Genomic DNA, 12,524 nt, shown 5'->3' with positions numbered 1-12,524 from the left:
CATCATCACTGCGAAGGCAACTTTCCTGTCGAGTCAATTCAAATGAAGATGATGGTCGAAAACAACCGCAACGACTTTTTGCCGTGCTCATTTGTGGAAATGGAGCTTTAAATGGCTATTTCCTGGTTTTTAGGGGGCGCGGCTCGATTGATGGTTTCAGCACACGCTCGCAAGATATGCAGTTTGGATTTTTTTGAAGCCATTTTTATTGGCACTTTTTTGACGAATGAGCTTAAGAATGATCTTACAAACACAAAACTGCGTCACGACCTTCTGCGTGTTTTGTTTTCCTTCCCCATCATTCATTGAAATGAGATAAAAGTTGGCGCTCGCATCCGTCATTGTCACGGATTTCCAATCTTCCCGTCAAGTCAAGCAGAAAAAGACTTTTTTTTTTCCTTCCTGACCCGCACGGCGCCAAAGAGCCGAGCTGGGCGTGCCTTTTCTCCGATTCTCATGAAGACTAATGGGCCTTGGAAATAGGATGCGTCCTGTTTTCCATCAAAAAAATGGGGCGAGAAAAAAAATCTATGTAGTCACGTCTGCTTGCAGGTGAAATGATGATGGGCGGAAGCTGCATTTAGTTCAAATGATTTCAGATGGTTGTCCTTTCCGCGGCTCCCCTCAAGTCATCAAGTACTTTTGTTCGACACGTAGCACAGACGTTTGGCCATTGTTGTCCCAGAAATAACAGCGGCCGCTTTATCGTCAACAGATGAGTCAAAAGCGCCCTCGTGATGTCTGCTAGCTAAAAGTAGAACTTTGCGTCTGTCTCCGGCCCTCGGGCGGCTCTGCGTCACACGACTGAGCCGAAGGTGCTGCCTTCGCTGTCCTTGGCCCCAAATGACCAAAGTCACATCTGCCACGCAAAGTTAAGCTACGCCGACGCTAACGCGAGATGCAACAAAGTCACGTCTGCCACGCAAAGTTATGCTACGCTAACGCTAACACATGATGACTTTCAATGAATGGCTGTCTTAGCATCCATCCATCCATCCATCCATCCATCCATCCATCCATCCATCCATCTATCCATCCATCCATCCATCCATCATCCATCCGTCCGTCCGTCAACACGTCTTTTGGTCCAATTTTTCATCTCTCTGAGTGTACACGGTTTAACGTGATAACCTAATGATCTGTCATCCCCCGCCGCGGCGCTTTGTAAGCAACGCACTTGACTTTTCCACGTCCCTCTGACGACACCCACGGAATAATTCATCTGGTTGATAATACGGCGCTGGAGTACGCTCGGCTTCACTTTCCGCCACGGCGCTATCTGTGTTTGAGCGCCACTCTGTGAGCTCGTACGCTTTGAGGAACACTCCAGCAGAAATAATCACCCGACGGCAAATCTTTCAGGGGGGGGGGGGGGAAGAGAACGGTCATCAGTGAGCAAGATCAAAACTCAAGAAGTAGATTTACGGGAAATATTTTTTTTTTTGCCCCTGTACGGGCTATTTATTTGCATCTGCATGTTTATTTGGGAAAATCTCAGCTACATTTGACATCATTTGGATGGGTAAATGATTCAAGAAATGAGCTGGAAAACAAGTCAAAGCTAAATAATCAATCCATTTTATTTTTAAAAATCATTTTCCAATCCCATTTCGCGGACCGCCTGCAATATCGCCACGGACCACAAGAGGGCCGCGCACCACAGTTTGAATGATGCAATCTTGCTACTCTTTATTGAATGCTACAAGTTGGCTGGTGATGTTTATGATTGACGGACGGTCTCAGAGTGAGGCCATCGTTGGATTTCTCTAATTTAGTGACGGCTCAGTGTTGCCGGCGCAATCAGGCAGAGTGCATGATAGTGGGAGTTTCCTTTCTCAAGCATTTATTCAAATAGTCATCATCAAAATGAATGCTTCCTTTTTATCTATTTTAATTAAAGTGGTCAAAGGCGTGACGTGCTCGAATGCAGCATCGGGTATGACCTTGCCAGTGTTAAAACCAGAAGGTAAGAAAACAACATCTTAGCTACTCTGTGACTCTGCGTACAATTGATAGGACTTGTTCTCCATCCACGGTGTCGACAACAGGTCACCGTCGATGAGCGTTTCCACTCGACGTCCCGCTGCGGTCGTCAATTCCCGATATCGCGAACGGTCGGCGCCATCTTGATGTACGACGGCCGTGTTGCCGTTTCTGCGATGTAAGCGCCAGACGCCGATGGTCTTGAGAAATGGACAAGCCGGGATGAAAATCGATAGGACGAGGAGTCTGATGGATGGGCCGACTCCTCGGCCGCGACTGCTCAGAGCGGAAGATCCGCCCGCCCGCGCTCATTCGTATCGTACGTCATCCTGATAAAAAGTCAACCTGAGACATTTGAATCATATTGGAGATTATATCATATCCAGCACATATGTCAAGTGATATTGTGCCGTACAATCAATGTCCGCATGTATTTATTTATTTTTTTGACAAAGGAGCTTTTCTTCTCTGAGACACGAACGAAGCCTCCCGACGGGTCCCCGGCCGAACGGATGTGTGATCACATAATCCGCTGAGTTGACGCAGGTAATTCATCTTGCCTTCTCCTCTCACACGGCTTTAAAGAAAGAAGACTTTGTAAAAGTCAAGCGTTAAATGGAAAATGACAAGCTTTATTTGTATGAGATGAATCACAGTATCGGATCGGACTGACTCAAGGTTGATGATGAATTATTTTTCATTGCCAACGTCGAGGTGCATCATTACCGCCGCCAAGGATTTGTTACCTACTCCAATTTATTGTTCTGCTGAAATCTGAATGATTGTATCGCTCTCGCTGCAACTTTCCATTTCGACCGACCTTGCTGTCAAATCCCCTCATTCATTTTGGAAACGACAACCAAAAAGTAGCAGAACAGCTTAATGATTGCCTCTGTGTATTGTCACGTCACTTGCGACTGGAGTCCCGCAGGGATCTGTACTCGGCTCCTATTCGAATATTTGACTCAAATATCATGACCTGGTACGAACACGTGTCGCTAAGCGGCGGGTACCAGGGTTGGTTGGTACATAGGTAGCATCCTCCCACACAAAAGCAACACTTGGCCCGACCCATCTTGTGTTCTTTCCTCACCTCCTCTGATGGAGCGAGGCTTTTTGGCCCCGGTCCGCTATCTACCGGACTCACTTGCGGCTGTTCATTTTCACCTGCCAGTCAAGCGTGCCCACTCGTGTCGTGACGCGGGGAATCTGTTGTGGCGCACCTGTGGAAAAATACACATCATCCGTCACGATCCAAAAGACAGGAAGAGAATGAAGCTATTCGTTCGGGAAAGCGTCGTCGTCGTTGCATCATGCGTGAAATTAAGTGCAATAAAAATGTCGCCGTTATGGACAGCGGAAAGATGGCGGCAATATTACACATAACATTTTTTGGGGGGGGGATCACAATGTGTAAAGACACAGGCCACTTGTTATTGCTTAATATGACCTCGATGTAAAATTTTAAAAATCCAAGCAGTTAGCCACGTTGACAATGTTCTCCGGTCCGCAGCGGTCAATGCACCTCGGACGCCACGTGAGGGCCGACATGTGCCCAGTCCGGTGAAATATTGCCGCAGGCTGCGAAAAGCAAAAGCGAGAGAGCGTGGGAGAGAGAGCAAGAGGGAGAGAGAGAGAACGGCAGCTTATTGTGAGTCAGGCCTCTTTCATTAGAGTGCAATAAAATCAGCGCTTTATTGAATCCTCTCCTTTGACTCTTTAAAGTCTTTAGTCTCCTTTCTAACGTGGTTTTCAATTCGGCCGTGTCATTGCGTTCTGTACGTTTTTCACGTTTGTTGCCGAGGCGACGCCATTTCGGGTCGCCCCCGCGGCCACGGAGGCTCCTTCCCGGTTTTCAGGAACCTACGCTCGCGGAAAATCGATGGCTCGCTTTCACTCGGCCGACGTGTCGTTAGAGGCGTTATAGAATGTCCAATGTAGAAAATAGCGCGACTAAAGCAGAAAAGGGGCGCTTGGGTCATTGTGGGAGTGAGCACGGACGACTTGTGTGCCATCCAATGGAAGTGGCTCCCTCGATTCCCTTTCAATGCGCACAAGTGCCCAGCAAGGAAGGCACATGATAACTCCCATTTTTTGGAAGTATTTACTTGGGAAAACATTACGGTAACTATCTTGAGCTATTTTTAGCTAAGAAAAGCTTTTTGACGTCAAGACGCCCGCCACAGTCACGTGTCGCGACAGACGTTATTGGAGGACACATCTGCAGGCACTTGATCTCGTTTGCGCCTCGCGGCGGGCGGGTACGTGCTCACGCATATCCCGACGCCATGCCAACGCAGCTTGACTGAAACGGGCGCCGGTCAGGCCCGACACGGCGGGGGGCCCGATGGATAAAGGATGGCGAGATATCCATTTTTGTGATTCCTTCCTAGTGTTTGTTACAGTAATTCTACATGCATCTTTCTTTCTGTCTTCATCTGTCGTTTCTCCTAGTGAGACTGTAGACATTGCAGCAACAATTGGAAAAATTTGGGGAAGCAATGGGATGGAAAGTACAAGAGCTGGCCGGCAGACAGGTGCAAGGGGGCTGATGGAAGGTAAGTCACGAGGACAGGTCGCCAAAATAACTGGCGCTCTCTCGAGAGCCAAACGACTAAAAGTGAAAGTGACAGCCACGCCGGGAATAGCGGGGATGATGTCACAAGTCCTAAAACCGCCGCTCCTCTTCTTTTGACCTTTTCAGGAGGAGTTCACACTTACCATCAGAGCCCCAGTTAAACAGGGTATGCCCTCAGTGGCGCCCTCTAGTGTTTCTTGCAGAGTTACAACACACCTTGGTCAAATGTAAATCTGCTGTCATCTACCGGACACATATTGTAAGTGCTCAGTCACTGAACATCCTTAATCTTCGGGAACGAACTGAGTTGTTGGGAGATTTATTTCAAGAAAATGCTATCGCATCAATTCCCCTGCTATCTTTTATTAATATAATGCCACTCATTTATCATTTGAAAATCACCCAACCCTTATCACATCAAAAAGTAACGCGTGTGGTTTTGCGACATACAGGGTTCGTTTCCGGCATCTGCTGTGTAAATTTCACTAAAAGTGGATCTAAACGATTACAAAGTACGTCTCAAAAACATAGAAAATGGAACGAAAATAAATATAAAATAATAATAAAATAAATTCTTTAGATCAAAATTTGACGTGACGATGAATTAACTGAGGTCGCTACCATGTTGCAAAATCTTAATATTGGAGAAGATCTCCGCAGTTGTCAACTCTCGCGACATTTGGTGTGAGCCAAACAGCATGTGAGATTTTTATGCGCTAACCTGAAGCTAGGTTTCAGCCTAGCTAGCAAGATAACATCAATTTCCAGCAGCAAATTCCGAATAAACTCGTCACAAACAAAACGACGGTGAAGTGGAAACGGTACGTGAAGGATTTTAAGGACCCCGTTTTGTTTTGTTTTTAAATAGATGACATAAACGACTTGCTTTCGGCATGTTTGCGTCTTTTTAGCATATATGATACAAATGAGAGTGAACAACTTGCACAATGTAAACGAGGTTCAAAAACAAGAGCTGCATTCGAAAGTCTGCTTCTAACACACAATGTCCACGAGTCGTTGGTTAATCCCCAAAGTATGACGAAATTGTTCAGGAATATTGGGACGTTCCTGAAATAATCAGAGGTCGGAAGAGTAGGCATAAATTGGACTCAAGTAGCCTACAGTTACTTTACTAGCTGGCTACTGTACCGTAATATGACTCAACTAAATGTAAAAAGTTCACCGATAATTTTAAATGAAAGGACGACTCAAGAACTGGGTAAGTGCCCTAAAATGTTATTGGAATTCTTATTTTTTTACGATCATGGGCAAAACTCTTCCCTGCATAATGTTTATCTGTTAAATTGTCTCCAAGGACGACTGTGTGTGTGTGTGTGTGTGTGTGTGTGTGTGTGTGTGTGTGTGTGTGTGTGTGTGTGTGTGTGTGTCACATGATATACAACAGGAATTGATATGTAAAATTTGGCTTCTAGAGACTCCCAAACAATGGACTGTGACGAGGACACCACCATGTTTTCCACCCTGAAGTCCTTCAACTCCTTCATCAGCCGCTCCGGGCGTTCGCCCAAGTTGCCGGGACCCTCGGCGGTGCACACGACCAACCTGCAGAACCAGTACAAGCGCAGCATGGACGTATGCGCTGACACGCCACCACTCTGTACTGCAGATGTATGGATTTGCATTCATGACATGTGTCTTCCCACGTAGTTCTTGGAAGCGGCCGAGAAGGTCCAGTCGCGCAGTCGCTACCTGGAGTTGGACCAAGAGAAGAAGCAGATGGAGCTGAGTCACAAACGCATTCGCGTGGAGCTGGAGAAAAGCGCCAGTGACACAGCGTGCAACTTGAAGGTAGCGCACAGTCGCGCACCCTGGTCCTTGCTCTTTCCTTCTCGTTGTGATGGAAAAAAAGAATTATCAGGAGAAAAACATATTCATAAACACATTTTATAATACATTTTAAAACTAAATGATTGATTGAATTGTTTTGTGTATTTATTTCAGAAGGTCGGTAAATAAATTTTAAAAAACTTCTTTTAATCACATAAAGTAATGTTTTTTGGGGGGGGTGTTCAATTGAAATAGTGGAAAGTTTAATTTTATTTCTGAATTGAAACAATGTTCCCAATTTATTAGTTTTAAACATTTAAATTCTCAGACAGTCAAAGCTTTAAATTTAGTAATTGTTTTCCCCCCTAATATATTTTGTATTTTTTTTTTTTTTTTGTGTGAGTTTTTCCAGTAAACACTAGTATAAGCAGTCAGCAGTTTGACAAACAAAAAAAACAAAAACAAACAAATGAGCCCTCTTTTGGCCATGTCATGAAATGCATTTTTTTCGTCACCACCAGATGACCTTGTTGGTGCAAACGTCAGCTGGTTAGCATTGCTGACCCTTTTTGATTCTGTCCGCCGTAGCAATTGGAGGAAAAGAACAGTGAAATGGCGTCACGGCTCAAGAAGTCGGAGGAGCGCGAGACGGAGGCCGTCAAGAAGCTGGCCCAGCAAGTGGAGGCCAACCGAGAGCTCGGCAAGAACCTGGAGGGCCTCGGCAAGAAGCTGGACGAGCGAGACGCCCAACTCAACACCGCTAACCAGGTACACACGGGCGAGAAACATGCATATGATATAGAAATGTATCGATCGAGCAGCCTCACAGAACGTTTGTGTCGTCAGACCGTCATCGGCCTGAAGGACGAGATCCGTGAACTGAAACAGAAGCTCCAGAACCAGGACTCTGTCGTTTTCACAAAGACCTTGGAGAAGCAGGCGCTGCAGGAGCAGCTGGATTTACAGCGCAGGTATTGCCACACAAAATGCCGTGACCAGCGAGCGAGCGAGCGCCTTCGCCTGATTGGTCCTTTTTGATCAGGAACTACCAGGAGATGTCTGAGCTGTGCCAGAGACTCCAAGCGGCGCAGTCGGTCTGCTCCGAGCATGTCATCAAGATCAAGGTAGACGCACCTAAGCCAGCAAAGCGACCGCCCGCCCGCCGTTTTATGTGTTTGATGGATTATTTTTTCTTCTGCCCCAGGAGTTAGAGAGGCGTCTCTCTCTCCAGGAGGAAGACTTCGCCATCGTGAAGAGCATCAAGTCGGAGGCCGGCAGGGTGCCCGACCTGGAGAAGGAGCTCAAGCGCTTCCGAGAGGAGAACATTTTCCTCAGGTCAAGCTTCTGTTTTCTTAGAGCTGCTCCGTTTGCTGTCTGCCACTGGCTAACTTTCACAGATACTCCAGTAGGACGGCCAAGAAAATAATACCCGCGTGTCATTTTGTTTCCAAACGCTTTGCGTTGGGAATGCAGGGAGAGCAGAGAGAACTGCAGCCTTCTGAAAGAGGAGGCGGAGGGCCTGAAGAGGAAGCTGGAGCGCGTGGCCAAGACCAAAGAAGATTTGGTCCACATGGAACTGGAGAAGGAGGTAACCAAAACAAAATCTGTATTTCAGTCACTTACAGAAAGATGAGATTTTCTTTTTTTTTCATGTTTGGTTGTTCATCACACAGAGGTTGACAGAGAAGGTCAGAGCATGGGAGAACCTCGGCCAATCGACTGGACTCAACATCAGGTCAGTGCGTCCGCGTGAGTTGGGGAGTGTAATGCCAGTGTAATGTAACAAGAGGCCTCAAGGTGGAGCTGTGGTCATTCTCCAAAACAACCCTTTCGAGGACGGCTTACTTTCTAATTGTGTGCCTGTTGGTGTATTGCAATATATGTGTGTGTGTGTTAAATACCTGCCTGGTGTTTGTCTCAACGCTTCCCAGTCCAAACAAGTAATGAGGGAATGATTGCATGTTTCCTTTTGAGCAGCCGAGCAGATTTGACAGATGATAAAACACCGCGAGCCGCCCTTGACGCGTGCACGCACAGGCGCGCACGCCCAGACCGAGCGCCTCTCTGTGATTAAGTGTGACAGTCATGCAAACAGAATGCTAAATGGAAGGTAACCTCGGGCGAGCTGCGTAACTCACTCCACTCGCGAGGAAGCGCGCCTTTCACTCGGAATGGACTCGACCCATCAGTTACGTCGCACGTGAGGACAAGGCGTCGCTCCGACGTACGAGGTTTCAACCTTTTGTAACGGACCAGGCGGAGCCCGGCTCGCCCCGGTCGGCTCCGATGATCTCTTTCCGTGTCGGCGGCTGGCTTTCGCCTCCGTGCTGCGGATTAAAGCAAAAAATAAACACAAACCGCCAGCAAAGGGCCGCCCCGCCGCACGACAGAGGCTCAACACGAAAGGTTAATGCGGCAAATAAATATTTAGAAAGGGCCCCGGGCGACGGCGGGCAGCGAATGATGCCTCTTCTTCAAATGGGCTTGTCCCGACAGTGCTGCTGAGCTTTACAAACAAGTCATTAGCTGTCTTGCTAGTGCCGATTGATTGAGTTTGACTGCACATTTTCTATGATGATTTTATTTTTTTTTCTTTCAACGTTTGGAAAGATTCATAACGCTCTTCTCTGCTCACAAACTGTTTTTGAAGCTTATGTTTTGGTTGCCTAGCATGTGTGTGCGTATCCACCAAGGGCAAACTTTGATAGAAATCCATCTCCTGCACACGCTTGAGTTTTGTCACCAGGATTCATGCATTATTCACACACAAATTTGCCTTCATGTTAAAAAAAAAATGCCCTGAAATCCAGATTTATTTCTTTTTCTTTTTTTTTTGTTCCCTTTCTATCTTTTGTTGAAGTAGCTTTTTTTTTTGCGCGAGTCTGCAAAGAGGGGAAGTAATGCACAGGTAATAAATTGTGTATTTTCCTGCGTTTCCGAGGCCGGCGTGTTGTTTTGAGGCCGAGCGCCGATCCCCGCCGCTCCGGGCTGTGCGCAATCGCTGTAGTTATTCCATCCTATGATTCACGGCGCCTCATATTTTAGTCATGAGATTACTTTGGTCCCCGACGCAAAGAAGCCAAGCGGCATAAATCCAGCCCCTCCTCGTCCAAACTTCAAATTCAACAGCTTTGTCATTTGTCGTCGGCCCCGACGGAATTGACGTGATCTGAAGAGGAGGCTTGCGTTCAAGTCAAGCCAAGCAGGAGCGCCATTGATTTTTTTTTTTTTTTTTTTACAACTCGAGATGGTCCACATGTCATTTGCTCATGATTTTTCCGATTCTTATCGCGTCAACCTATTGATTTGATTTGAAGGCCGAGCCGCCGAGGTTTTTATGCTTTGACGACTGTTGCCCTATTGATTTTTTTTCTTTGACCAACCTATCTCACTCCAGATCGTAACCATGTTCTTACTGAGCTTTAATTTTTAAAAAAAAAAAAGTACTCGGTCACATTTGGCGTAACCGCTTACACACTACACTACATTCAACGCGAATGCCAACGATGCTATGCTAGTTGCGCTTTCAGCCTCGCTTTACCAATGTGACCTTCTGCATCGTGGCGTGTATGTGTTTTGGTGGCGGTGTAGGTTTAACCCCGCCGGCCTCCCAGCGCGACAACATGTTTTGGCATTGATCCGGCCGTTATTTGTTACAGGAAACCCGAAGATCTGTCCAGGGAGGTGATTCAGATCCAGCAGAGGGAAATTGCCCTGAAAGAACAGAACTACACACTCAGCAGCCGGTAACCTCCGCAGTTCCTCTCAACCCGCACACACACATCCAGCGGAGCGTATCTTGCGCAACTCCATAATTGTCACCAAGTTAATTAAAGTGCTCCCACGTTCTGATAGCGCGGCTAACGGTAAATTGTGTGCGGGAACGGAGGAGAAGGAGAAAGTCTTCGTAATTAACGGCGCCCTCCATAGGCCGAGGTGAAAGTCTACAGGGAGGGTCGCGTGCGCACGCTTCCTCCGAAAGCTTTCATTAGCTAACAAGCGTCTCCGCCGCTCAACGTATGGGCTTCATTACGGAATATTACAAACAGAAGAATGGGCAGAGGGAGGGGAGCCCCCCCCCCTCTACCCATCCACCAGTATAATTAGCGTCCTATTGATCAGGCCCTGGCAGCAGCGCCGCATTTCATCTCTGAGAGGATTTGACGCGCGACTTGTTCTCGGGCGTTATCATTGATCCCCAAAGCTTTTTTTTGGAGGGGGGGGGAATGATGCCAGAGTGCAAACGAAGGCAAGATAAGTTGCTTTGTCTTGTCGCGCCACTGAACTCGCCAAAGTGAAGGCGAGATTCAAAAAGTCGGGCCACGGAGGGATCATATTGCTCCAAAGTTTAGCCAATTTCACAGACTCCGCCCCCCCCCTAACGTTACTCCTCCCCTTTTCAGCGTTCGGAGCATGGAGCGCTCGCTGTCCGAGCTGCAGGCAGAGCTTTTGCAGCAGCGCGGCAAAACGCTGGAGGAGCAGAAGAAGCGCGAGACGCACGACGTGCTCCTGCGCCGGCTGCAGAAGAGGCTTATGCTACTCACCAAGGTATTGACGACAATCTCGCACCTCGACAAAGACCAAGGCAAAACTGCAGTGACCACATAGGTCTTTTCAAAATCGGATTTTGGTATCATGGCAATACTGTTGGAGAGAATTTAAATATACATAAACAAAAAACAAAATAAATCAATAATCCCTGACACCAGTTTGACAAAGTAAAATAAATCAATAATCCCTGGCGCCAGTTTGACAAATTGACACAAAATGGAGTGGTTCCGATATTCTGTCAAATCAGAACGCAGAAGAAAAATGTCACAGAACCATAAACGAACCCCGCTCGGACGGGAAAGTCAATTTGCACTTCTTCCCCAAGTCTGCCGGGAGAAGCCCCGTCGTGCCGGCGACCCTCGTGAGGGAAAGCGCCTCGGTTAATGGATACTTTGATACGCTCTGGAAAATGGTTCCGGCCCACCGCAAAAAAAAAAAAGGTTGTTGAGGCCGTTACTGAAGGCAGAATGTGGGCACGTCAAAGAGCACTCGGAAGACGAGGCGGAGGAGGAGGAGAACGTGAGTCATTGCCGTCCGCTGACTTTTCAACTTTTACAGTGCCGATAAAAAGTCAATCCACCCCTCGATTCCAAAAGCAGCACTGCTCAACAACAACAAAACATCATTGCCACAAGGAAGTATTAGTACAATTATTATCGTTTTTCGAAATGGTTTGCAATTGGTTCATTCACACACAATTTTCAGGTCACCTCTCCAAAAAGATTTTTGAATGATTCAATCATAGGCCACAACAATTCTCACTTCAGACAAATGCAACAAGGTTAGGCCCAAGTTTGTCCACCATCTTTTTTGCCAGCCTGTGGGCATCCATGAAAATGCTAATGAGGCTTTTATCGCTGCGTCCTCCCCGTTGCCTTTTGTTTATTTTATTTGGTTTCAAATGAAGAGCCTTTCAGTCTTTATCTGACTGATTTTTGATTTAGATGAAACGCGCCTTAATGGACAGTAAATAGCCAGCGGGGCTCAGCTGTCGGAACCCGACCTCTAAACGTCCCTTTTTTTTTTTTTTTTGTCTCGCCTTTTTTTTTTTTTTTTTTCCCCTTTTTTTGCTACGTGACCTTAACACCTCGTAATTAGAATTCGCTGGTGGGCCTCATCAGTGTCTGATTCTAGTAATCATTTTTTGTTTTTTGACACCATGAGGCCGTCGGCGGGTCTCTCCGGAGCCATTTCAGAGCCATTACGCATTGATTTTGATGTCGGCGAGGTTCGCTTTGAGGACACGCTCGGTATTAAACAGACTTTTCCACACCAATCGCTGGATCGAGTGTGACTTTTTACAATGCAGTCAAAAATGATAAAGGTCCAAAATATTTCTCGAAACAAAGGCCTGTAATGTAAATGTATACATTTATCTACATCTGCATATCAAATATCCCGTCTTATGATATGTCAGATTTTTATTTTTTTGCACACGGTGACAGCGACGAGCTATTTGGAGATGTGGCGTCGCAGTGAGTGACACTTGCGAAAGCGCAGACTTGAGGAGCTTTTTTCTTTGCCCGCGTCTCTCTGCACTCTGTTTTTCTGTGCTTCCGCTCGTCAAGACTTAAGTGTGCGGCGGCGAGAGGAAGCTTTTTTATCTCGTAAGATTGAGTGACCG

At 46.8% G+C, this 12,524-nt stretch overlaps 1 protein-coding gene and 1 long non-coding RNA gene across 9 annotated transcripts in view; one reads left to right on the top strand and one right to left on the bottom strand.

The window, feature by feature from the left end:
• Nucleotides 1-1,770: 1,770 nt before the first annotated feature.
• On the bottom strand, nucleotides 1,771-3,645 carry LOC147057450 (uncharacterized). The gene is made up of 3 exons (XR_015066027.1): nucleotides 3,509-3,645; nucleotides 3,077-3,206; nucleotides 1,771-2,560 (listed from the first exon to the last, which is right to left on the bottom strand). It is a non-coding gene; the product is annotated as an uncharacterized LOC147057450 (long non-coding RNA).
• mad1l1 (mitotic arrest deficient 1 like 1) overlaps nucleotides 2,003-12,524 on the top strand; it is a 29,129-nt gene continuing 18,607 nt past the window's right edge. For 4 of the 8 annotated variants that reach the window (XM_085911813.1, XM_085911807.1, XM_085911812.1 and 1 more), the window contains exons 1-11: nucleotides 5,235-5,382; nucleotides 5,995-6,154; nucleotides 6,230-6,370; nucleotides 6,938-7,117; nucleotides 7,196-7,320; nucleotides 7,392-7,473; nucleotides 7,554-7,684; nucleotides 7,823-7,937; nucleotides 8,023-8,084; nucleotides 10,009-10,095; nucleotides 10,753-10,897. In XM_085911813.1, coding sequence (XP_085767939.1) covers nucleotides 6,008-6,154; nucleotides 6,230-6,370; nucleotides 6,938-7,117; nucleotides 7,196-7,320; nucleotides 7,392-7,473; nucleotides 7,554-7,684; nucleotides 7,823-7,937; nucleotides 8,023-8,084; nucleotides 10,009-10,095; nucleotides 10,753-10,897 — 1,215 coding nt within the window. In that variant the 5' untranslated portion in view covers nucleotides 5,235-5,382; nucleotides 5,995-6,007. Of the gene's footprint in view, nucleotides 2,303-2,438; nucleotides 2,530-3,813; nucleotides 4,542-5,234; nucleotides 5,383-5,994; nucleotides 6,155-6,229; nucleotides 6,371-6,937; nucleotides 7,118-7,195; nucleotides 7,321-7,391; nucleotides 7,474-7,553; nucleotides 7,685-7,822; nucleotides 7,938-8,022; nucleotides 8,085-10,008; nucleotides 10,096-10,752; nucleotides 10,898-12,524 lie in introns of those variants that run through there. The other 4 variants (XM_085911809.1, XM_085911814.1, XM_085911808.1 and 1 more) reach the window with 4 other exon arrangements.

This window comes from Syngnathus leptorhynchus, chromosome 5, assembly GCF_054491065.1.
Source record: "Syngnathus leptorhynchus isolate UIUO chromosome 5, UIUO_Slep, whole genome shotgun sequence".
Taxonomy (NCBI): Eukaryota; Metazoa; Chordata; class Actinopteri; order Syngnathiformes; family Syngnathidae; genus Syngnathus; species Syngnathus leptorhynchus.
This window is presented reverse-complemented; position numbering and strand designations above follow the sequence as displayed.